The sequence below is a fragment of the Schistocerca nitens genome, chromosome 5, assembly GCF_023898315.1.
Source record: "Schistocerca nitens isolate TAMUIC-IGC-003100 chromosome 5, iqSchNite1.1, whole genome shotgun sequence".
Taxonomy (NCBI): domain Eukaryota; kingdom Metazoa; phylum Arthropoda; class Insecta; order Orthoptera; family Acrididae; genus Schistocerca; species Schistocerca nitens.
Genome location: NC_064618.1, coordinates 720,865,997 through 720,893,548, shown reverse-complemented (window position 1 = coordinate 720,893,548; position 27,552 = coordinate 720,865,997). Strand labels below are relative to the sequence as shown.

General features: G+C 39.5%; 1 protein-coding gene across 6 annotated transcripts in view; it reads right to left on the bottom strand.

Annotated features, from left to right (window-relative positions):
- Positions 1-27,552, bottom strand: part of LOC126259759 (xaa-Pro aminopeptidase 1) — a 155,012-nt gene that overhangs the window by 33,321 nt on the left and 94,139 nt on the right. For all 6 annotated transcript variants that reach the window (XM_049956753.1, XM_049956758.1, XM_049956759.1 and 3 more), the window contains exons 7-10: positions 26,718-26,859; positions 17,054-17,180; positions 16,809-16,958; positions 2,883-3,012 (exon numbers count right to left, since the gene is read on the bottom strand). In XM_049956753.1, the coding sequence (XP_049812710.1) occupies positions 2,883-3,012; positions 16,809-16,958; positions 17,054-17,180; positions 26,718-26,859 (549 nt within the window). The remainder of the gene's footprint in view (positions 1-2,882; positions 3,013-16,808; positions 16,959-17,053; positions 17,181-26,717; positions 26,860-27,552) is intronic.

Below are 27,552 nucleotides of genomic sequence, written 5' to 3'. Positions count from 1 at the left end.
TTGACATGCAACGACAGCATGAATGGGACTTTCTTTTCGTCGGTTGTGACAATGGATGAGACGTGGATGCCATTTTTCAATCCAGAAACAAAGCGCCAGTCAGCTCAATGGAAGCACACAGATTCACCGCCACCAAAAAATTTCGGGTAACCGCGAGTGCTGAAAAAATGATGGTGTCCATGTTCTGGGACAGTGAGGCCGTAATCCTTACCCATTGCATTCCAAAGGGCACTACGGTAACAGGTGCATCCTACGAAAATGTTTTGAAGAACAAATTCCTTCCTGCACTGCAACAAAAACGTCCGGGAAGGGCTGCGCGTGTGCTGTTTCACCAAGACAACGCACCCGCACATCGAGCTAACGTTACGCAACAGTTTCTTCGTGATAACAACTTTGAAGTGATTCCTCATGCTCCCTACTCACCTGACCTGGCTCCTAGTGACTTTTGGCTTTTTCCAACAATGAAAGACACTCTCCGTGGCCGCACATTCACCAGCCGTGCTGCTATTGCCTCAGCGATTTTCCAGTGGTCAAAACAGACTCCTAAAGAAGCCTTCGCCGCTGCCATGGAATCATGGCGTCAGCGTTGTGAAAAATGTGTATGTCTGCAGGGCGATTACGTCGAGAAGTAATGCCAGTTTCATCGATTTCGGGTGAGTAGTTAATTAGAAAAAACATCGGAGGCCTTAGAACTTGAATGCACCTCGTATGAAGAGAAGCCATTGCCATGCTTCAACAGAATCCCAACATACAATTTCTGACAAAAATCGAGAAGAATCGTGTGGTTCCTTTGTGCTTACTGAACAGTATAGATCATGAGATGGGACAAATGAGCACACTGTGTTAATAAATCTCACCAGCACAGACAGGTACCTGAATTCCACATTCCGCCATTTCCAATCCAGAATATACTGTGTATCAGAGTACTCTTTGGATCTGCAACACAAATGACAGCTGACCTACACAAGCAATATCCCATATCTACTGTTGTGTGCAAAAGAACAGACACTACACGTTAATATAATTGATTCACCTCGATGGGCAATTAATCCATTAGCTTCAGAGCGGATGCACAATTATGTCTACCTCCTGCGTGAAACTCAAATTAATGAGCATGAAGGACATTGATAGGGACTGTGGATAGGTGACGCTAGGTGGAAATGCGGGTTGGATGAGAAGTGTGCCAAGACAGTCTGTGCAACTGTGATAAACATTGCGTTTAGCTGCATCCATGTGGCGCATTGGTTAACACAACTGCCTAGTAGCGGGAGGTCCCTGGCTCGAGTCCTGGTCTGGCATTCGTTTTCACTCGTCAATGCTGATTCTGCCTGCATACAGTCTTGATGCAGTTGATATCAACAGCTCTTCCTACCCTCCCCTCCCCTCCCCCCCGCCCTTTTTCCCTTTTCCCTTCCATTCCCTCCTACAATCTACATAACATTGTACTTACTACTCCTCAGCCCCAACAGCTTCTCTCCCTTCCATTTCACTTGGTCATGACCTCCACCTCTCTGATGGCTCCACAATATGCATCAAGCCTACCAACGCCAACAATTCCTTCACTCTGACAGTGTCTAAAAAACCCTTCACAGTCACTCTTATATATTCCACTAACAGTTCTCTGGTGTTGTACACTTCTATGATGTCAATACCCATGCCACACATGCAAGTCAGATCCATGGGATAAACCCCTCCTCACACACAACCAACCCAGGATAGACCATCTGGACCACACTGTATACTACGGTTTAACTGCTTATACTATGGTTAAACTGCTTATCATTATTCAGTGAAATAAGGGAATATTCTCTCCAAAATACTGAAATATTCTTATGCAGCCCCTACATCATATCTCTTGTCTCTTGGATCATATACACGTAAAGACAAGTGCAACACCTGTTTTGTCGTCCACTCAGCATGTCCCACTCCAGTAATCACCGATATAAGCCCACCACACAAAATATGAGTCACCCCCTTAAAAGAACACACAAGTCACTTTAGAGTGCTGCAGATGGTGTAAAATTGATACCAGGCAGTCATGCCACCCTCCGCTGCTAACTAAATGCATGCGTGTACCAGCCAGCTGTATGGTTAAGGCAGAAAGATGCTTCAACATGGAGACGTGACAGAATGGCAAAAATAGAGCCTTAGTGTTTGAACATGACCATGACCACAACACAAATGAAGTTGTTCAATTTATTAGCATATTAATTTGGACTGTCCAATGTGCCTACAACGAATGGTTACCACACATGGTGTAAGAAAAGTGAGCATAAAAAAAAACTCTTACAACAGGGACCAGTTTCATGTCTTTTCCATGACAATTGATTTCCAATCTACCAGGAACTGCTGGCCATCAGTAAATACAGCCGCATGTCCACCAGTCTCTGAGTGAACATTTCAAATGGCACTGCATGCAATGGACATTTGGAGTTAGGTACTTTGCAAAAGGCCATTGCTCACAGTGACACATAAAACAAAACATCTTCAATGGGCCAAACAGCACAGGAGAAGGATGTAGCTGACTGAGGGCATGTAGTGTGGTCTGATGAGTTGCAATTTTGTCCTGTTTCAAATGATGCAATGTAATGAATGCACTATTGTATGTTGTGGCACTTGACCTGCACTGTGTGGAGGGTCTAGTTCAGGATGGAAACGGTTATGTGATTTTTTTTTATTATTTTTTTTTCATACCATGAAATGGATATACTCATTCAGGTTACTGTGCACATGAATCATTATGTATATTTTGAAATTCTCAGCAATCAAGAGTATACATCTTTACAAAAGTACACTGTGGACCATGCATGGTGGAAAGATCACTGAATTTTCTCCTGACCATTATATTATTTTAACTGATATTTTACTGACGTTTTAATTACCTTTATTTTAGTTGGGAACACACTTGTCCCCATGAAAAACTGTCCCTTGAAAACACGAGTAAAACATTCCTTTTCAAACTGAGTAGGGGTTCCAAAATGAATTGTTCTAGTAACATCAGTAGTACCGTCCCTGAAAAAAGAAATGCAAATAAATACATAAAAATGTATCATTATGTTGCTGACTCTTATTATGTAATCCAAAGCTAGTTTTAGTTAATTGCATTACACCATAACCACCCAAACTGAGTTCTTTGAAAGCAGCAGTTAAATATTTTCTCACAGAGAAGGCATAATCTGTCATATAATCAGAATTTGTGACAATGGCAATCCGGCAACAGCAAAATTTCTGGTCACAAGTTATGGGACTTACTTTATAGACACAGGGCTTAAGGCTATCCATTAAGGGTAGCATCTTTAACAACCAATCCAAAGGTCCTAGGTTCAACCTTAACCACTGCCTAGATTTTGAATTAAAATTCAAACTGCCTCTAATGGTGGAAGAATGAGCAACAAATTCTGAAGAATTCTACTAGCTCCTCACTTTGATCTCTGGGTGAGGACAGCCTATGAAGTTATCAGGAAGAGATCGCATAAGGTATGAATTAGAGTGTGGAATGTTAGGAGACAATGACGTAAGGGAAAACTAAGAATCAGAAGAGAAAATGAACAGGACAAGGTTAGATTCAGGAGGGATAAGTGAAATGAAATGGGAAGAAGACAGAATTCTGGTCAAATGACTAACATGATGATAACAGCAACATCGGTAAATGGTGTAAAGCTTTGGTTTGATCCCCACAGAAACATTTCCAACAAGGATAGGAGACCATGCTACAACAGCAATTGATAATTTATTTCTAAATCACACTGTTTTTCATGAAATAGATGTGGGCCTCATATGAATGGTTTATCAGATCACGATGGTCAAATTACAGCAATAATGCCATCAACCAGATTGAATTAAGAATGGGAAAGTAACATTGTACATACTCTTAAATGGTACACACTACTCAGAGAATTTACAGGATGAAAAATAGAAAGAATATGATGAAGGGCACACAATAGATGCAACAATTAATTCTTTCCTAAAAATATTCTTACAGCATTATGAATGCTTTACTATGGGACAGGGAAAATTACAGTAGAAGCCAAGAAAAAGGGGGTTCAAAGTATCTTTTGTCAAGAAGAGAGAGCTTTATTTAATGCCAGTGACTAACTAATCAAGGCTTAAAAATGTCCTACAGGCAGTACTGCAAAATTCTTCACTGTGTCATCAAACAGACAAAATGTCATGACAAAAACAAGGCCAGTTTGGTATTTTATTAGGAATAAAAAAAATAAACCTGGAAAGGCAAATGATATGCAGTTTCCTTAAATCATTGCCCACTACACTCAACGAATTCTTGCTGACAGCAATTCAAAACACAGGGAGACAAAATGAAAGCAAATCCATTTCATTCACTTAGACGAACAATGCATGCTCTACCAGCAATATCAGTTTTCCAATCAACTGTCAAAGAGATCATAAAAACCATTAAGTCACTAAAATGCCATCTCTCTTCTGGTGATACTATTTCAACCTAAGTATCAGTCTTGTTCCGATTTTATAGTGCCCTCTTTGAATTACCTTCGTAATCTGTCAAGGTGTATATTCTAAAAGATTTATGTATACAATAGTAGGACTCATTTATAAGAATGAAGATGTTCAGTAAGTAATTTCTATTTACATTTCTGCATTCTTTTTCTTATTTATTTTGTTTCAGGCTAACTAAGGACCACATCAAGATAAATATTTCTTTGTTCCTTCATCCTTCTACAAAACTTTCATTTTCACGGAATGAGGTGTTTTCACCTCATCTGACCACTTTGCTCCAGTTTTTCTGTTTTTCTTTGTGTCCTGTGCAATCTGCATTTTTTCTAAGTCCTTTTTTGTCTTGCCTTCCCATCCATTCCCTTTGTTTACATCATGTAGATGAACGTGTGGATCTCCTTTGTTAATCTTTCTTCATTTTCTCTAGATGTCCATGGAGTGTAACATGTGTTGCACCAATCTCATGTGTTATTTTAGGGAAGAACAAGTGTATTTCCATACTTGACCTCAAACTGTCATTTTTGTTCTCGACTGGAGTTAATATTTTTTGCAAGGTTCTTCTTTCTTGTCTAACTCTTCGATGCCATTCTGCATCGAGATAAAAGCAACCCCTCTGACTCGGGGGACTTCTGGTTTTACAACTGTTGCTGTTGTTGTGGTCTTCAGTCCTGAGACTTGTTTGATGCAGCTCTCCATGCTACTCTATCCTGTGCAAGCTTCTTCATCTCCCAGTACCTACTGCAATCTACATACTTCTGAATCTGCTTGGTGTATTCATCTCTTGGTCTCCCTCTACGATTTTTACCCTCCACGCTGCCCTCCAATACTAAATTGGTGATCCCTTGATGCCTCAGAACATGTCCTACCAACCGATCCCTTCTTCCAGTCAAGTTGTGCCACAAACTTCTCTTCTCCCCAATCATATTCAACACCTCCTCATTACTTATGTGATCTACCCACGTAATCTTCAGCATTCTTCTGTAGCACCATATTTCGAAAGCTTCTATTCTCTTCTTGTCTACACTATTTATCGTCCATGTTTCACTTCCATACATGGTTACACTCGATAAAAATACTTTCAGAAACGACTTCCTAACACTTAAATCAATACTCGATGTTAACAAATTTCTATTCTTCAGAAACGCTTTCCTTCCCATTGCCAGTCTACATTTTATATCCTCTCTACTTCGACCATCATCAGTTATTTTGCTCCCCAAATAGCAAAACTCCTTTACTACTTTAAGTGTCTCATTTCCTAATCTAATACCCTCAACATCACCCGACTTAATTCGAATACATTCCATTATCCTCGTTTTGCTTTTGTTGATGTTCATCTTATATCCTCCCTTCAAGACACTGTCCATTCCGTTCAACTGCTCTTCCAAGTCCTTTGCTGTCTCTGACAGAATTATAATGTCATCGGCAAACCTCAAAGTTTTTATTTCTTCTCCATGGATTTTAATACCTACACCGAATTTTTCTTTTGTTTCCTTCACTGCTTGCTCAATATACAGATTGAATAACATCGGGGAGAGGCTACAACCCTGCCTCACTCCCTTCCCAACCACTGCTTCCCTTTCATGTCCCTCAACTCTTATAACAGCCATTTGGTTTCTATACAAATTGTAAATAGCCTTTCGCTCCCTATATTTTACCCCTGCCACCTTCAGAATTTGAAAGAGAGTATTCCAGTCAACATTGTCAAAAGCTTTCTCTAATTCTACAAATGCTAGAAACGTAGATTTGCCTTTCCTTAATCTAGCTTTTAAGATAAGCCGTAGGATCAGTATTGCCTCACGTGTTCCAATATTTCTATGGAATGCAAACTGATCTTCCCCAAGGTCGGCTTCTACTAGTTTTTCCATTCGTTTGTAAAGAATTCGCGTTAGTATTTTGCAGCTGTGACTTATTAAACTGATAGTTTGGTAATTTTCACATGTGTCAACACCTGCTTTCTTTGGGATTGGGAGTATTATATTCTTCTTGAAGTCTGAGGGTATTTCGCCTGTCTCATACATCTTGCTCACCAGATGGTAGAGTTTTGTCAGAACTGGCTCTCCCAAGGCCGTCAGTAGTTCTAATGGAATGTTGTCTACTCCGGGCGCCTTGTTTTGACTCCGGTCTTTCAGTGATCTGTCGAACTCTTCACACAGTATCATATCTCCCATTTCATCTTCATCTACATCCTCTTCCATTTCCATACTATTGTCCTCAAGTACATCGCCCTTGTATAGACCCTCTATATACTCCTTCCACCTTTCTGCTTTCCCTTCTTTGCTTAGAACTGGGTTGCCATCTGAGCTCTTGATATTCATACAAGTGGTTCTCTTTCCTCCAAAGGTCTCCTTAATTTTCCTGTAGGCAGTATCTATCTTACCCCTAGTGAGATAAGCCTCTACATCCTTACATTTATCCTCTAGCCATCCATGCTTAGCCATTTTGCACTTCCTGTCGATCTCATTTTTGAGGCGTTTGTATTCCTTTTTGCCTGCTTCATTTACTGCATTTTTATATTTTCTCCTTTCAGCCATTAAATTCAATATTTCTTCTGTTACCCAATGATTTCTATTAGCCCTCGTCTTTTTACCTACTTGAACCTCTGCTGCCTTCACTACTTCATCCCTCAAAGCTACCCATTCTTCTTCTACTGTATTTCTTTCCCCAATTCCTGCCATTTGTTCCCTTACGCTCTCCCTGAAACTCTGTACAACCTCTGGTTTAGTTAGTTTATCCAGGTCCCATCTCCTTAAATTCCCACCTTTTTGCAGTTTCTTCAGTTTTAATCTACAGTTCATAACCAATAGATTGTGGTCAGAGTCCACATCTGCCCCTGGAAATGTCTTACAATTTAAAACCTGGTTCCTAAATCTCTGTCTTACCCAGGGTTCTTCCATGTATACAACCTTCTTTCATGATTCTTGAACCATTAAGTTATGATTAAGTTATGCTCTGCACAAAGTTCTACCAGCCAGCTTCCTCTTTCATTTCTTACCCCCAATCCATATTCACCTACTACGTTTCCTTCTCTCCCTTTTCCTACTACCGAATTCCAGTCACCCACGACTATTAAATTTTCGCCTCCCTTCACTATCTGAATAATTTCTTTTATTTCATCATACATTTCTTCAATTTCTTCATCTTCTGCAGAGCTCGTTGGCATATAAACTTGTACTACTGTAGTAGGCGTGGGCTTCGTGTCTATCTTGGCCACAATAATGCGTTCACTATGCTGTTTGTAGTAGCTCACCCGCATTCCTATTTTTTTTATTCATTATTAAACCTACTCCTGCATTACCGCCATTTGACTTTTTAATTATAGCCCTGTATTCGCCTGACCAAAAGTCTTGTTCCTCCTGCCACCGAACTTCACTAATTCCCACTATATCTAACTTTAACTTATCCATTTCCCTTTTTAAATTTTCTAACCTACCTGCCCGATTAAGGGACCTGACATTCCACATTCCGATCCGTAGAACGCCAGTTTTCTTTCTCCTGATAACGACGTCCTCTTGAGTAGTCCCCGCCCGGAGATCCGAATGGGTGACTATTTTACCTCCGGAATATTTTACCCAAGAGGACGCCATCATCATTAACCGTACAGTAAAGTTGCATGCCCTCAGGAAAAATTACGGCTGTAGTTTCCCCTTGCTATCAACCATTCGCAGTACCAGTATAGCAAGGCCGTTTCAGTTAGTGTTACAAGACCAGATCAGTCAATCATCCAGACTGTTGCCCCTGCAACTACTGAAAAGGCTGCTGCCCCTTTTCAGGAACCAAGCGTTTGTCTGGCCTCTCAACAGTTACCCTCCGTTGTTGTTGCACCTACGCTATGGCTATCTGTATCGCTGAGGCACACAAGCCTCCCCACCAACAGCAAGGTCCATGGTTCATTACGCCTTAATTTAACATCTTCAGGAAGACATTTTTAATATACAGATTTCTCATTTTCATGTACACTCTTTCATTTTCTCAATGCAGATTTTAATTGCTTTTTTCACTTTTTATCTTTATATTTTTACCCAGATATTTAAAGCTGACTGTTTTGTTTATGTTGTCATACTTTGTTTTTAAAATTCTTGCTGAATTACTTTCACTGACCACATATTCAGTCTTTTCAAAAGATATTTGCAGACCTGCCTCTTCAGCTGTCTTTTTCTTCAGTAGTTCTAGTACTTGCTTTGCATTCTCTAGGTCCCATCTATTATTACAGACTGTCTGTCAAAGCCAAGCAATTTATTGTATCTTTCTATCTGCCACACTTTATTTAGTTATTCACATTCTGTTTTTCTTCCCCTATTTTCCATTCATTTATAACCTTTCCAGAACACAATTTAATAATAAAGGTGACAAAAAGTCCCCTTGCTTGATTCCTGATGCAATCTGGAATGGACTGGATGTTGTCAAAAGAAATTTAATTTTAAATACTGGGTGTGTAAAATAGTGTTTAGTTATTTCCAGAGTTTTCCCATCTACTGCAAATTCCTTCACGGTTTCGAGGAGAGAGTCTGTCTATTGAATCATATGCCTTTAAAACCAATCTTTGATATTTTCATATATCTAATTTTTTGCTAATTGTAAATCATGCTTAATACTTTCCAATTTGTTTATTTAACGAAGGATTTAATTTATTCAGAGTGGCTTTCAATAAGATTTTGTATTCTAAGGGTGGAAACAAAATTACTCTGTAATTGTTGATAAGCATCTACTCCCCAATTTTATGAAGTGGGCGAATTAAGGCAATCTTCCAGTTTTCTGGGATTGTTTTAGTGTGCCAGATCTTAAAAAGTTTTCCTCTTCTAAATTTTTACATCTACACTTTTAAGTGAGAAAATGATGTTGAATAAAAAGTACATGTTGGTAACACTAAATAAAAAGGTTAAGGTAATCAAGCCGAATGAGAACGACAAACACTCTGAGCGTGAAATAATGGTGCACATCAAATGCGATGAAAAAAAAAATTTATGAGACTTTTGGAAAAAGGATAAGACACAGGATGAATGGATTAAAGAAAACAGGCAAATCAAAAGAAAGGCAAAGAAGATAGGAAATTAACAAGATAGTATGGGAATGGTTAGTAAGAGTACAAGCAAGAAACTTAACTTTGTCTGGACGCATATTGCAGTGTGAGGCTCCAAAAGTCGCTAAAGAGCTTGGAACTGTGGAGTTTAAGGTATCCACAGAGTGGTGGGACAGTTTAAAAGCTAGGCACCTCCTCATGTGGGATGCAGTGTGTGGGGAAGCTAAGGATGTTGGTTGGTTTGTTGGTTTAAAAGAGGGGGGAAGGGACCAAACTACTAGGTCATTGGCCCCTTGTTCCTAATAAAACAATGTCACAAGTGTGAGAGTAAAACAGACAAGACGTATAACACAAAACAGAAAGAAAGGAAAGGCCACAAGAACAAAGGAAAGGCATCTAACACTAAAAGGAACAAAAGGACCAGAAAACAGAGAAATGCAAGAAACAGTTAGAAGAGAGTAAAACAAGGAAGCAGATTACAGTGGCTGGCCGACCACAAAAATAAAAAAGAAAAGCCAGCCAGCCACCCTGCAACACATTAAAACCTCCACCCCAAAAGCAATGGGGTGGAGGACATAGAGGGACAAAGGGTGTGCACTAAAGCTCAGATTGAATGATAAAACCCACCCTCACGGATGAAATGTAAAACCAAACCAGCTATGAGGTGTTGTCTGCTAAAATCAATGATAAAGAGTCTGACAACCGAAGATGAAGTCGCAGGGCAGCCAAAGAAGGCAAGAGCAGAAGAATATGGGCCACTGTCAACAGGGCACTACACCGACACTCAGGCAGGTCTTCAGAGTGCAGGAGGCAGCTGTGGGTCACCCAGATACAAGCAATGCGGAGCCGGAAGAGAACCACGGAGCCCCTGCAAGAGGCCCTCATCGAGGACTTCCACACATTCATGGTCCCCTTAATGGTGGTGGTGGTGGTTAGTGTTTAACGTCCCGTCGACAACGAGGTCATTAGAGACAGAGCGCAAGCTCGGGGTAGGGAAGGATTGGGAAGGAAATCGGCCGTGCCCTTTCAAAGGAACCATCCCGGCATTTGCCTGAAACGATTTAGGGAAATCACAGAAAACCTAAATCAGGATGGCCGGAGACAGGATTGAACCGTCGTCCTCCCGAATGCGAGTCCAGTGTGCTAACCACTGCGCCACCTAATGGCTCACAGTTTGTTGTGTGTACTGAGATTTTGCCATTCCACCTCCCAGAGCTGAAAAACCTTGCAGCGTAATAACGAACGCAGGTCAGTTGCGGGAATGCCCATCTCCAGAAGTGCTTTCCATGTATCCTGTTTGGCCAGCCTGTCAGCAAGTTAATTTCCTGGGATTCCGATATGACCAGGGGTCCAGACGAACACCACTTAATGACTGGACCGTTCCAGGGTATTGATGGATTCCTGGATGGACACTACCAAAGGATGACGAGGGTAGCACTGGTCGATAGTTTTCAGGCTGCTCAAGGAGTCAGTACATAAAAAGGAAAGACTCCCCAGGGCACGAACAGAGATACTGAAGTGCACCAGAAATGGCCACCAGCTCTGCAGTGAATACACTGCATCCATTGGTTAAGGAATGCTGTTCAATATGGCCGCCGTGAACAAAGCCAACGTGACCATCAGCCATCGGTGTAAATCACTTCAGAGCCCCGGAACACGTGAAGAATCGAGAGGAAGTGACAGCGGAGAGCCACAGGGTTAACGGAGTCCTTAGGACCATGTGAAAGGTCCAGACGAAGCTGCGGCTGAGGTGTACACGAATGGACCACAAGTCGAGGTGGTGAAGAGAAGGACTCCAGCTCGCACAGAAGGGACCGCATGCGAACCGCAATCATTAGCCCTGACCTGGGCCGCTGATGCGGGAGATGGACAGCTGGGGAAAAGGAGACGGTAATTCGGATGCTCAGGAGAACTATGAATGAGTGCTACGTAACTGGCAAGCAGTTGTGCACATCTGATTTAAAATGGAGGGACCCCAGCCTCCAGCAGTACACTGGTCACCGGACTCCTTGTAAAAGCTCTTGTCACTAGTCGAACCCCGCAGTGGTGCACAGGGTACAGTAAATGCAACACTGGGGGCACTGCCGAACCACAAACCACACTCCCATAGTCAATTTGGGATTGGACAAGGGCTCTGTACAGCCGCAGCAGCATAGAGCTATCTGCACCCCAATTTGTGTTGCTCAGGCAACAGAGGGCATTGACGGGCTGCCAGCACTTCGGCTTAAGCTGACAAAAATGAGGAAGCCAAATCAATCAAGTGTCAAAAACCGGTCCTAAGAATCAATATGTCTCCACTACAGTGAGTAGATCATGAAGAATATGAAGTTCTGGGTCCGGGTGAACGGTATGAGGCTGACCGAAGTGCATGACGCACAACTTTGTGACTGAAAACTGGTAACCGCTATGAAGCCACTGTGTAATGTTATTATTAACAGTTGCTTGGTGGAAACAGAAGCTGTGTGAAAAAGTAAAATGCAAACCATAATTTCTATAGTGAGGCAGACAACAACAACATACTTGCTAGAGTCAACTTTCACTTCTGATCAAGCTATGGATGTTCCGGAAAGTGTAACAAGAGGATGGAAGACAATACTGTATAAATTAAATGCGAATTATGACCCAAAAGACGTGTTCAGTGCCAATGAAACAAGACTGTTTTATTGCACACTGCCTTCAAAATCTCTAGCTATTCAAGGTAGAAATTGCACTGGCGGAAGAATGTGCAAGGAAAGACTCACTGTAGTGCCGTGTGGAAACATGTTATGGGAAATGGAGAAGCCACCGGTGATCAGAAAGGCGGCAAAACCATGTTGTTTCAAAAACATGACAGTTAGCTTCTAGTCACATGGTGGAGCAATAAACAGACATGGATGGTGAGTGGTCTTGTGGAAGAATGGCCGAGCTCTTTCAATGTCAAAACAAAAATACGAAATTACCAAGTTTTCCTAGACAATGCGACCTACAATCCGAAAGTGAAGTTATCAAATGTGAAACCAACTGGATTCCTGCCCCGTTCAACCAACCTCCCATGGACCAAGGGGTTATTTACACATCCAAGTCACATTAGAAGCACATATTGAAGCAGTCTCTTATTCTCAGTGTTGAAGAAGCTAAAAGTGCAATTGCATAGTCAGTTTCCGTCTTGGATGCAGTAAAGTGGATTGGCTTGTCAGTATGGGAAATAAAGTCCAAAACTGTTACCAAGTGCTTCAGCAAAGTGGGGTTTGGAGGTCAAGAACAAGACGTTTCTGATGGCCATCGAAACTCAAGAAAATGCAGCGGCAATTGCTGAATTATTAAAATACAAAACATTTCATGTAGCGCAAATGATTATATTTGAAGTGATGACTTTCTTTCATCTCAGTCCACTTTTACTTCAGCTACAGATTTAATCAAAATCTGCAACACAGAAGATGATCAAGAAGAAACAAAGGAAGAAAAAGAGGAGCAACATGATGCCCTTAGAAAAATTAATAGGCCTGAAGAAGCTATGCATAAAGAATGTTATGCAATTTGCAGCACACACAAATTTTCCCAAGTTGTTGGAACTTTCAAAATAGTGTGCAGAAAAAATAATTTTGAACAGGAAATTCAAACAGGTTTCCTTCCTTGACATGTGGCAAAAAATGTGAAATTCAAAGCAAACAAATGCAGTAATAATATGTATATACGTATGACAAACAAATTTAGAGTAAAAATGTAGAAATTCTGTATTATTTATCAGTTAGTGTAATAGTTTAGTGTTCTACTGTACAGTGTACAGTAAATGAACATCTACTGTGCAAGAGTGTGAATACGTACACAATTATAAGTTTTATTTTTGTGCATGATACCTGAAAATTTTATGTAGCCTAGTAAGTTGTATGTAATCCCGAAACCTGTCCAATCTGGAAAATTATTTTAGCCCCACATGATTCGATTTTGAGCAAGTTTTACTATATTTGATAATTTGTTGTAGGAAAGATCCTGTAAAACGTAAATGATTTAGGATTAAAGGAGACCACTCACTGAAAAGTGGAAGCATTGATTTGTCAATAGGCACATAGATGAGCTCATCAAAGGATAACACTGAAAGTTAGCAAGTTTTATTTCTTTTATGTGTGGGTGCCTATCGACAACTCAACACTTTCGCTTAATGGTAAGTGGTCCTCTTTAATCTTAAATTGCAACTCACAAAGCTGTTACAAGCTCAGCATGCCGAACTGTTTGCAAGTACCCAAGCAAATGTCAGTTCGTGCGACATTATCAAATCACTGCCTCAGATCGCAGTCACTCTGATGTTATATGGAGCTTGTAGTGCAGAAGAGTTGGCACTGTTTTCTTCATTTAACACTAAGGCCCATCACCTTTTTAATTTCAATATTACTATTTTTTTTTTGTTGAAGTTACTTCTGTTCTTTTGAACTTCTATGGCTCCTCTTTGCATCTTAGCATTGTAATGATTGGATCTTGATAAAACCATAGCATCTGAGAAATGAATTTTTGGTGGTTCCCGATCCTATTGCATGATCTGCTACTGCTGATTTGTGTTTGTTGCCTGGATAACAACTGCTCATTTTCTTTAAGGTGGATGTTAATGCTTCTTTTGGTGGTTTTTATGTACACTTGATTGCATGCAATCTTATATACTCCTGCTGTGGCAAGTGACAGGTATAATTTCTTTGCAATGTTCAAATATTTGTACACTTTCTTGTTGGTTCAACCAGTGTGACAATACCATGTCATCTGAGTGCTCTACTGATGCTATCTATTCTTGAAAGATCAAGTTCATCCGCCAAGGAAAGTGGCTCACAGATTCTTTTAAGCCAGTCCATCAATGTTTTGGTCACTTTCCTTTTCTACCTAGGATGGTGATTGGAATTTCTGTGAAAACATCTGTCTCTGTGAGTGGGCTTTCTGTAGACTTCGTGCACCAAAGTTCCACTGGGTTTTGGAAGCACCTGTACCAAAAACGAAACTGGGCCTCCTTTCTCTTATCCATAGCTACTATCTGGCAGCTTTAAGATAACATACAATAGTAAATTTACTGAATATCAGAATTCTACATTGCTACGTTTGCCATGAAAATTGTGGTAAGAACAAACTGAGAGGTAGATATGGCATATCTTTACAACACACAGCACCCTGTTAATTGATATGCTCTGGAATTTCAAAGTATGTCCCTGAAGAGGTTTATTTCACTATAGTGAGAAAATTCCATAGCTGGAATCTTGTTCTGCAGAATCTACATCTCTTCAAATTTTCAAACAGTCCTTATCTTTTTCCCATATGACTGACTACCGTATTTACTCGAATCTAAGCCGCACCTGAAAAATGAGACTCGAAATCAAGAAAAAAAATTTTCCCAAATCTAAGCTGCACCTGAAATTTGAGACTCAAAATTCAAGGGGAGATAAACGTTTTAGACCGCACCTCAAAACCCAAAGAAAGTTGGTCCATTGTAATATGAGACAATTTAAGTCGAATGAATGACGATACAGCTACAGTAGTTTGGTTCGTGTGGTAAGCTTAGCATTTAAGCTTCACCAGGTAGTCATTGCTATGCGTCAGGCACTCCGTCCATATTTATACGGGTACGCTTCCTTTTTCACGTGCGTCGTCTGGTTTGAATTGATTGCTTATTTTTCTTTGATCTGATAAGTGCCATTCTCTTTGTTATAGGTGTTTCCGTCACTCTAAGCTCAAAATGCATTATTGTACTGTGTCGTGCATTGTTTGTCGCATTATGATAAGTGTTTACGACCTGTCGCCGTTCGCAGCATGGCTTGCTTTTGTCTCATTTCGTTTTTGCTTTTTCATCTCATTAGCAAAACAATGACAAGAGACTGCTATTTGTTGTTACTTACACTGCTGCTTTCTTTGATAATGATCAACAAGAACCAAATAATAGACTGCGTATGATAGATGATCTGAACGAAAGTTTAGCGAAAATTTTTCTCCGTTTGAAAATCTTTGCAGATGCCTCTTTAGTACATTACATTCTGCACAGAAATTAGAGTCACCTTAGATTTAAAAATCTAGTCAGTTACCGTGCTTCATTTCTGACTATCACTATTCAGCATAAGAATAATACGAATATAAAAATGACATGATATGATATTCTTCCGCGTTTGCTGTTGCCTCACTCTAGTTTTGTAGTTTATTAGGCAGACAGGATTTAAATGAGATAGCACAAAACACGAAGGAATACATGGAAAAATTTTTACATTCGTATTATTCTTATTGTGAAGAGAATACTGCATGTGATTCACAATTCATGAAAGTTCCTATAAGCAACCATCTCTTCCCACAGGTAGGAAAAAATTCAGAACGTAGAGTTGGCCATATTGACAAGTAGAGTTGGCCATATTGACAACCATCCCAAACAGTCTTGCCAGTCGGATTTTCGTAGTACATTGAAAGGCTGCTACATTCAAAGATGAACGATACGGAATTTGTATTTACTTCATTGGATAATGTATGAAAATGCAGTGGTCGAAACTCGGGGCAGAGAAAAAAGCTTGTCTTCCACCTTTTTTTTTTAATTTATTTACTGACGCAGACGTTTTGGCGCCAGCATTTATCTTTGTGCCTGCAAAGTATGCCTGTACAGCGTTACATATATTCGACATCAGAAGTTAGTTGTGGCGGCACCTACCAACATTTTTCAGAACTTCCGCTTACTTTGCACTCGATTCTAAGCCGCAGGCGGTTTTTTGGATTACAAAAACCGGAAAAAAAAGTGTGGCTTAGATTTGAGTAAATACGGTAGTTTAAAAACCTACTTTGATTTCGTTTAATTTATTTCTTCTTTCTTTCAGCAATATATCTAATTCGTATATTAAAAATTCTCTCTTTCTTTTCTTACTACTGCCTCATTATTGTGCTTTGTTTGAGACAAACTACAACATTTCAAGCTATCAGTGTTAATTGTTTTCTTATGGAAAACTGTTCATATATCTACGCATGTAACATATTTTCTGTACACAAATATCACCAAAGAAAACACTATTACAGCATCTCCCACTTGTTAAATTACACACATGATAAAGCCAAAATAAAGTTTTATCAAATAAAACCAACATTAGTATGGAAAATAAAAATTTAATGATATTTAAGTGACTATACTGTGACTTAATTCTGTAGTAATACTTGAATTTGATCACTCAAAAGAGAAGCAAGAACAGGACGAGAATGAAAAGAATTTTAAGTATACAGTTTTCAAAGACAAAGAGTCAGAAAACAATTATTTTTGTCACATGATCATCATGAAACTTCCTGGCAAGTAAAACAATTCTATAAAAAGTTGATCTATAATGAAGCTGAAGATTAACCTCACTTGTACTGTCCACCAGAATCACACAGGTACAGTTCATCAACAGTTAAGAGTCTGTCGCTTTCTGGTGAAGGTGCATAGTGAATAATGGCTCCATTTGGACCAGACGATGAAATTGTTTCAAAACTTGGGCCAACAAAATTCTCTTGTTCCCTGAAAAATAGATATATAGTAATTATATTCACATATTATATATATATATAAAAAAAATAAAAAAAAATAAAAAATCTTCTGCTAGTGTGACATACCTTCTAAATTCTTCAAGTCTGCTAGCTCCAGACACTTCAGATACTGTGCCCTTCACTACCTCTTTCTCCAGCCATGCAAAATAGCAACAAAGTGCTGCAGCATCTCTTATGTGAGCATTAATCATACCTGCACAAGCAGCATCTCAAAATCAGAATCAAACAGGCTCATCAACCATACAAACTTAAAGCACTATGACAAACAATAGATTTAGCTAACATTATTTTCAATACATTTTTTCAGATGATGTTTGGACAGTTCTCTCTTCACTAACTGGGCACATTTAACGGAGAATATGGATAATGTTAATTTACAAAGCTTTCTCTCCTCATGGAACATCCAAAGTACCATTCCATCAACATATAACTTCTACAAGAAACCTAACTACCACCTACAGTGCATGTTTTACACTACCTTTGGTACAATCAATCAATTTCATCCATGGAGCACAGTAACACACAACAGAAAACAGCATTCACACTAGCTTTCTAGCACTACCTCTTTTTCCAGCAATAGTACACGCACACGCACACACAACCACCCAAATGCACACTCCCATAGCCACAGCAAGACTAACTGTTAGTTCTGCCTTGGCCACTGGAGTGAGTATCATAAATTCTCAGAAAAGTCTGAGACAGTCTACTTTTCCATAACAAAAATTTCAAAGTTTGCCTCCTCAAATTGATCCCATATGCCTTATTTGTCAAGCAGCCACATTACATTGAAAATATATGTTTCTTGGTCCACATTGGTATGTGGTTTTGTAGTATATGCAATAACTTGTCAGTTTCTTGCTCTGCTTATCTCCCAGGATTCCATAGCTGCCACTTTCAGATTGACTCATTATAACACTGCCACTTCTACCACGTCAGCTTGAAACCAATGGTAAATTAATTAATTTAACATCTGTAGTCGTTTACTTTTGTTCTTATGAGAAAAACACAACAGGTGCCATAACCATATTTCCCAGGAACTTTGTTCAGTGTGAAGGGGAGTCGAAATAAACAAACACATGTTTTGCTCATCTGTAGATACACGATGATTTCTGAGAAAACGATCATCCAAGTTTTTGACGTAATTTAGAGGTCTTTTAGAGGTCGATAAACTCAGCTCAGCTGGAGATACAGTGGCTAGCATCATGGCCTCTCACTTTTGCACCCCCATGTTCGAAACCTGATAAATGCTTATATTTTATTTTTTTCATTTATCTACTCATGTCCGTAGATGATTACTATATGAATGCTTCTTATCAAGTTAGGGGATACAAGTGTGTTATATTAATTGTAAAATTACAACTGCGTTTCACAATAAGTGTCATACATTTATTATATAATGTATGTGTGTATCGTATTTTCATGAGTTACTATCTCTTTAAATTCTCATATCAGTGTATTTCATTCTTATATCAATTCTTAATTCTTATATTGTATTTTCATGTTTATTCCTCAGGAAAATTTTGATACTGATGATTGTCAGGATAGCCAAATATGGGATTTAGAGGGGGGATTGTAAGGTTTTCCTGCTGACGAAACTAGTGACACTTTAGATAAGCTGTATATCAATAAAGTAATTTTTGTATGTTCTTGGAGATGACAAGAATTACATTGGATTGTTCTACTGTTTTGTACTTTGTTAGAATTTGGCTCTTTGGTTGTAACAGAGTTTGTGGGTATCAGAACTGTTTTCCCTACATTAATTTGTGGATGGTTTGCAATTTGCTGTTCCTTTTCCACATTAATGGATTTAAAAACTAGGTCCCTCAAGCCACAAAGCAACTTGAATTGGCTTAGTCACTGTTCTTGAGGAGCAGATCGAACATACATAACCCAGTTTTATAAAGCTTTTGTGTGACCCAGGTTAGATGTTGAGTGTACAATGTGAAGTTCTACGAGTCCTATGTATGTGAAGATATTGATCCTACTCACCATTAGAGAATTAAGTTAACCACATGTAACTATAAGACTAGATCCATACCCAGTATCTGAGTTGTGGATTGCTAGCTGCCTCTTTACATTTACATGGAGCTCCTAATGATGCATTAGTCATACATTTTCTTAGCTGTTCCTGAACCACTGACATTCCAGACCACTGTTCACTCTGCTATAAATGAGTGAGCAGTGAAGCCATTTGTGATATACGAGGGGGGACCCAAAAGACACCGGATTGTTGTCATAAAAAATTTATTGATGAACCTTTTTACAAATTTACTTCAGTCACCTTCAAAATACTCTCCATTACATGCGATGAACTTGTCTAGTCTCTTTTCCCACTGTTGGAAGCATGTTTGGAACTCTTAAAGTTTGATATTGTCCAGTGCCCTTTGCAAAGCTGTTTTTGCCGCCTCCACATCGTCATAATGCTCCCTTTTAGCGTTTTTTTCATTCATGGAAATAGGAAAAAGTCGCACGGAGCTAGGTCCGGTGAATACGGAGCGTGGGGAACGACAGACCACCTCTGAGATGCCAAATAGTGGGTCACTCATAAGGCCGTGTGTGCTGCAGCGTTGTCATGATGCAGAAACCAGCCACCTGATCACCAAAGTTCCGGGCGTTTCCTCCTCATATCCTCTTGCAGACGCCTTAAAACATCCAAGTAAAATTGCTGGTTAACAATCTGGCCAGGGGGTACGAATGCCCGATGCACAATTCCACAAACATCAAAAAAGTCAATGATCATTGTCTTCACATTTGACCTCACTTGCCTTGCCTTTTTTTGGTCTGGGAGAGTTGGGAGTCCTCCACTGGCTTGACGCTTGCTTGGTTTCTGGGTCATACCCGTAACACCAACTCTCATCCCCTGTAATGACTTTGTTCAAGAAGTTTGGATCACATGTAATCTCTGTTTTCAAGTCCTGACACATTCATGCGGATGGTTTTTTGCTCCTGTGTGAGTAGGCGCGGAACAAATTTAGCAGCAACATGCCTCGTGTACAAATCCTCACTCAAAATCCGCTGACACGAGCTCCAACCGATTCCTGTCTCTGCTGAAATTTGGTCGATCGTTTGGAGACTATCCACGTTGATCTTTTGGTGGACCTTTTCAATGTTCTCTTCATTTTGTGATGTCTAAGGGCGTCCAGAACGAGCTTGGTCTTCAACATACATCTCACCACGTTTAAAGTGCCCAAACCACTCGAAAACCTGTGTGCAGCTCATAGCGTCCTCCTGGAAAGCTTCCTGAAGCATTTTGTGTCTCTGTTGCAGTTTTTTAAAGCAGGAAACAAAATTTCACACACACTCTTTGTTCTTTTAAAGTTGTCATAACAACTTCGCAGAGGTAACCCACCAACAGTTAGAGAAACACAATACCACACTTGCACCTTCAGCTCTACACTGACGCCGTCTGCACAGCTGTTTCATGAAGGTCTCTACTAGCACCATCTAGCGTGAGAACCCTTCACTGCGTCAATGAGTGGCAGCGCCCTCGGAGTCTGGTTTCTTTTGGGTCTCCCCTCGTATACATAGCCTGGTGTGGAACAAATCTCAGTCCTATCAAGGCTGGAGATGATTCCCACCCTGTTTATTGAAGAGGTTCACGGTTGTTCTAGATGTAGTGCAAAATGAACAGTATTCCTTAATTCATTTTTAACATAATATTTTGCAAAAATTTTAAATGAGTGCCACACTATTTATTTAAAAATATAATGTAATTCAACAATGGAAAATCCAGGATGGAAGGTAGCAACATTATGAAATGGATAGCTGCAACTCACCATATGCTGAGTCACAGATAGGCATAGTCTCTCTGATGTGCTTATCTGCGACTCAGCATCTCTGCTGTATAATGTAATTGAATAGATGAAAACATCTGCTCTCCAAGTGGTGGCAAGAAAACACACATATAAAAGGTGTTAAAGTGTGCAAGGTTTCACAGCCAGTGGCTCCTCCTCCTGGTAGAAAAGTTGAAGGGGAAGAAAGAGGTGTGAAGGAAAGTACTGGTGAGGTTTACGGAAAATGGTAGCATTCGGAAAAGTCATTCAGAAGTCCAGATCAGAGGAGAACTACTATGTGGGATAAGAAGGAAAGACTGATTGTTTATGCCCTTATTTGTCATTCACAAGCAAACAGTATAAAACACAAACATGCTCAGCTTAACCAATGAGGAGAACACAGCAGGTGCCATAACCCAATTTCCCGAAACTTTGCTCAGTGGGAGAGGAGACAAAATAAGCAGACACATGTCTCGGCTTATATGTAGATACTTGAGTGTTTCTGAGAATACAATGGTCAAAGTTTTTGTGGCATTTTACATCCTCTGAGTGAGTAACTGCTTCATACATAGTGGCCGCGTGGTGGCTAGCATCAGTGCTTTACACTTTTGTGCCCTGTGTTTGAAACCTGATTATTTTTTTATTTTTGTTTTTTGTTTATCTGCCCATGTCCACAGAATGTTTTCCTGTGTATATAGAAATAACGTTGTCCTTGTTCATCCGCTAACAGTATGTCTGGTGAATGAATTGGCTAGAGTTGTGTAAATTCTGGCACATTTTCATAGTCCTAGTACCCTTATGGTTATCAGTTTGTCAGTCAATAAGGTATACAACAATTTTGTTTCATTTCCTCTTCAGTTCACTTAACAGTGTGATGTTCTCCCTCATGCAAAAGACTGATGAGTTCACATCGAAAAAAATGTGTGCTGGGACACTGCAGACTTTTTTGTAGTGTAACTGCCCTGAATGTGTCATATATGAAATATACTTTCGGCTTTCGTCTCCCACATAAACATGAAAAAGTCCATTCTTGACGTTAAAATGTTTCCTGGGTATCTCATTCCCTTGTTTCTTCTTTTGTTGACAGTTTCCAGATGTCTGCAGCACTTGTCTTCATACTGTTTTCTTCTTGCAAAACTTTCTTAAGTGCAACAATCATGAAATATTCCTTGTATCCATTCTTTGGAATTTCCATAGCATTGCACAAAATCACACATATGATCACAGCCAGAGCCACACACTCTTGGTGATATTTGATGTGCGAGACAAACTAAGTGATGTAATGCTCTGTCAATTTAACTGTAAACATTAGTGGACCCAAATTAGTTCTTTGCACTACCACAACTTTAACACTGGTCAATATGAGGGTCACAAACCTTGCTTTGACCTGCGAAACACACTCCAAATTCAGTAATTAAAAGCCCTGTAGCAATCCAACTACTTTCTGAAAGATTCTAACAGCTGATCACTGGACTGAGATATGTACACTGCTTCAAGTTCCTGCACTGCCTCCAACTGGCTTCTAACAATTTCTGCCAATAATCTTCATATCACAACATTGCAAGTGTTGCGGATTAGCTAACATGGACTTGTTCGGTAAAAAGAGCAACCTCAGAGCAGAGCATTGAGTCGTTAGCTAGCTTTTCTTTCTAAGTACCAAATAACGTCAAACACAACAGTATTTTACTCCTTTGAAAGGACTCATTTTTTGCTATTAATTTTTTTTAATGTTTCATTAGTTCATGTTCATAAATATGCACAGTGTAGATTTTTCCTTGTAGATGTATTGTGAATCATCACCACCATCATCATCAATATGGTAATCGCATCTCCCAATTTAAATGTCTGAATCATTCTTACACTCTGAGTGCAGAAGGAAGAAAACTACAAATATTTCAGACATAAAAATAAGATAAAATAACACATGTTAATCAAAAGGTATCATGATTATAAACTAATGCTAAGATTATTCTGCATGCACTAAATTAGTATGAGAGTATTCTACAAATAAAAGAATGTTAATTATTGTTCTTCAACCAGTATCAGAGGTGAAAGCAATTACTCAAAGCCAATGTTTGTAATAATAAAACCTTTTGCTATTGTGATCAGCCATTACACTTCTGTAATGAGAACTCTGTATCTTCTTAGCAAGCATAATTACTCTATTTCACATTAACCTCTGAATTTGTGTGCTAATTTGCACACTGAAACATGTGGTACAGCAATAAAACATGAACTACATATGCAAATATTCATTTTGAGATGATTTTATTTAGAAAATTCTCACAAATCCATTCATATTTGCTTGAAAAATAAAAATATTTTGAGGATTTTACTGCGAGCAGTACACAGTTTCTTGTTTTACTCTCTTTACTCACATGTTTGTTGGAGCAGAAGAGTTTATCGTAAACGGTGGAACAGTTCATGTTAGAAAATGTGGAAATCATGATCAAGATCATCATCATCATCATCATCATCATGATCATGATCATCATCATCATCATCATCATCATCATCATCATCATCATCATAATCAACAACAACAACAACAACAACAAATTTCCAGAAGACAACTCATGTTTAAGTATCAGCTGTACTGCAGAACCCAGCGAGACAGCACATGAACAACAAAATATTCAGTTAAGTACACAAAAAGCAGCACCACACCAGAGAGGGGAGGTGGAGGTGGGGGGAGGGGGGGAGGGGGAGGGGGAGGGGGAGGGGGAGGGGGAGAGAGAGAGAGAGAGAGAGAGAGAGAGAGAGAGAGAATTATCTGAATGGGATGGAAATCTGTAGATGCAATGTACATATATAAGCAAACAAATGATCACAATTGCAAACAAATTATCACAATTGCAGACAAATAGGAAGATTCATTCAAGAGAAAGAGCTTCACAATGTGGGGAGTCAATAACATACTTGTCAACCTCTGGTCCTTATGCAAGCAGTTATTCAGCTTGGCACTGATAAGAGTTGTCAAATGTTTTCTTGATGGATATCATGCCAGATTCTATCTAGTTAGCAAGTTAGATCATCAAAATCCTGAGCTGGTTGGAGAGCCCTGCCTATAATGCTCCACACATTCTCAACTGGAGGGAGATAGGGTGACCTTGCTGACCATTGTAGTGTTTGGCAAGCATGAAGACAAGCATCAAACTCACTCTGTAAGTGGGTGGGTGTCAGCTTTCTGAAATGCAAGCCCAGGATGGTTTGCCATGAAGGGTAACAAAAAGGGGTGTAAAATATCAAAGGACTGCTGTATTGTAAGGGTGCCACTGATACCAACCAAAGGGATCCTGCTATGAAATTAATAACACCTCAGATCATCACTTCTGATTATCAGGCCACATGGCAGGTGACAGGTTGGTACCCTACCATTACCAGGACTCAGTTTGAAGTGGATTGGACTCCTGTCAATGGGACTCCTGGCTGAATATGCCCCACACCAAAAACAGGTTTGTTGGTGTACAGGGGTCAATGTAGTCAGTGCAAGGGGCACTGTGAGCTCAGACCCCCTTTCCGTGAGCTGTCTACTGATGGTCCTTGTGGTCAATGAAGCATCAGTTGTATGTCAGATTGATGATAATTATGAATCTGGGGTTTGAGTGCCTCTCTGACTATTGCTCAGTCCTAATGTTGTCATCTCACCAGGTTGACCATTTCCTTCTTGAGGCTGTGTTCAGATATGGTTCACCCATTCCGGCGAACATCACTGAATAGTGGCATCACTGCTATTCAAATGTACTGATTCACCAATTACTCCAACTGGTTTCTTTGATCCCAACTACACATCCTCTACTACAAATGCCAACATCTGCTTATATTGTCAACACACCCTATCTGTAAGGCACACTTACTGTGCAACTGAACACATAGAATGAAATTCACAAACACTCTGTGCCCTGGTAATGACATATTTACTGTACTTGCTAGCTGTGTGGTGAGACTGCACTGTGGCATCACACTTTTATCCACTTGCCATCAAAACTAACAGTTTTGCATTTTCCGTCAATACCTGTATGAATATCAATTTGTTAACAATTTGCATAACTCCTTCATGGTGCAGCATTTTTCTTCCCTTTCTTAGAGTGTACAATGATGGACTAACACCACCAAATAAAGTACGAGTATGAATCAGTTGACCATACCATAAATCCCTTGTCAGCACTCTAATAGAACTCTGACTTGAGCAGAAAACATGTAAGCTCATTAGCACTCTAATAGAACTCTGACTTGAGCAGAAAACATGTAAGCTCATTAAACTGAAACTCTCCAACACAACCTCTAAAGTAAAATTCATGGGGGAAATCTCAGAATGTTTTGAGATCCAAACTGGTGTAAGACAAGGAGATGGACTATCTCCAATTCTGTTCAATATCATTTTGGACAAGGTCATAAGGGAATGGGAAAGTGAGCTTAGAAACTGTGGCCTATGGAAACCAGTGAAGATTTGAAGGAAAACTGAAGTCACCTGCCTAACCTTTGCTGATGACCTTGCAGTTTTGACAGACAATGAACAACATGCACTATATCAAATAGAAATACTAAAGGAATGCGCTGAGAAGGTTGGCTTGCAAATTTCTTTGGAGAAAACGGAATTTATGTGCACACACTTAAACATACAGAATCTCACCACAAAATATGGACAGATAAACAGAGTTCCACATTTTCAATACCTGGGGGAAATTTTGGAACCCATTGGATTAGGAAAAAAAAAAACCACTCAAGAGAGCCTATGGTCAAACACACCAACTTTACAACAAAAAAGTGCATGTCCATGCATGCAAAAATCAGGCACTACAGCTCTGTCATTAAATCTGAGGTGCTATACACAGCAGAAACCTTGTCACTCCATAATAAGATGCTACTACAAAATCTACAAAAAGAACGAGAAGATCATTAGGAAAATCTTTGGACCACGAAAAATTGAAGCTGGATATAGACTGCAAACCAACAAAACTACAGAGTAAATTTCAAATATTGCTGCTGACATTAGAAAAAGATGCCTTAAATTCTATGGACACATACACCGACTCCTTGAGTACAGACACTCACACCAGATACTCACAGCCACTGAAAATCTTAAAGGTACATCATGGGCCGAACAAGTACAAAGAGACCTTACTGATGCTCAATTCACCATTCAGGACACTGCAGACTATAACATCTACAGAAGCAAAATAGACAAGTGGGAAGTCCAGCCACAGACAAAAGCCAAAAAGACTGGTGCAAAGTGGACAGATGAAAGAAAGAAAGCCATGAGCAAGAAAATGAAGGTCTAATGGAAAAACTGCAGGAAGAACTGTAGATGCTTCACATTATCCACAAATGGTCTATTATGTGTATAGTAGTAATAATAACGTAGTTGTGCAACATCACTGAATTGTTTCCTTTATTTTTACCTGAAGTCTCAGAAACCAAACCAGCCTGTTGATAGTTAAGTGGCCAAACCAAAACTGCTATGCATACATTATTTTTGGTGCGTAAACAGAGACCGAGTTATGTATACAAATGTTTCCAAATAATACATACAGCTTTGTCAAATGGCATGAATAAATGGTGAAGAGATTCACACCAAGTTATGTGTTGTGATTGGAGGAGTGCATGGCATAGATTTCAGCCATGTCAGATTGGCAGCAGGCTATCTATGAAAGTCATTCTTGATGATGATGTATAATTAGTGCAGTAAGAGCTTCATTCAGTTTCTTGGTTTATGCATAATAAGTGAGGTGTGTGTGTGTGTGTGTGTGTCTCCTCCAACCACAACTGCAATTGTTCCACAGGACAGGTTTGAAGCAGTTTGCATAAATATTTATCATCTCATTAATTCTATATACTTTCTCTTTGTCCGAGTAGACAACTAGACAATAATTCCTGAAGCTATACTATTTCAAACACAATATTATAAAACTGCAAGCACACAGGTAATGTGCAGACTAAATACAGTATGGAAGTACCTTGTATTTCAACATTATTCTTGATAGCTTTCATGAGTGCAATTGGTGTTGCTTCTGATACACGTTTCTTATCAGGAATAAGAGATGTGAGAGCATAACTTGCACCAGCACTTATCCAGACCTTTCCCTCCTGCTCTGAAATCTGAAAAAGAACCACTTAATGATCACTAAATATTTTACGAAAAAACCTCATTACTGATAACTGAAGTCATTAATAATTAATATCTTAAACACACTATAAAATTAATTTTAATGAACACATTTATTTTTATCAAAAATTTTTGCTGCCCCTCCCCCTCCCTGCCTCCTCCTTGGATGAACCATACTGCATCATTTATTTCCCAGTTTATCAATCCCATCTTCATCAGTCATTGTACCACCCATTTGTCATTTACTGTTAAATAAAGGCCTCCATCAGACTTGCTGAATCACTGTATTAAGTCATATACATTCACCACGTTTTCTAATATCAGTTAGTCATTTTCCAGTATGTTGGCTCCTCTATCATTTCTTAACTCTTGCAATCCTATGGAGTACTTCATTGGCAGATTGTCCACCTGCCTGCCTGGCTATACATCCCATCCACCTCACTTTCATTACATTTTGTTGTTTGTTGTGGTCTTCAGTCCAAAGACTGGTATGATGCAACTCTCCATGCTACTCTATCCTGCACAAGCCTCTTCATCTCTGAGTAAGTACCACAACCTACATCCTTCTGAAGCTGCTTAGTATATTCATCTCTTGGTCTTCCTCTATGATTTTTACCCTGCATGCTTCCCTCCAATACTAAATTGGTGACCCCTTGATGCTTCACAATGTGTCCTACCAACCAATC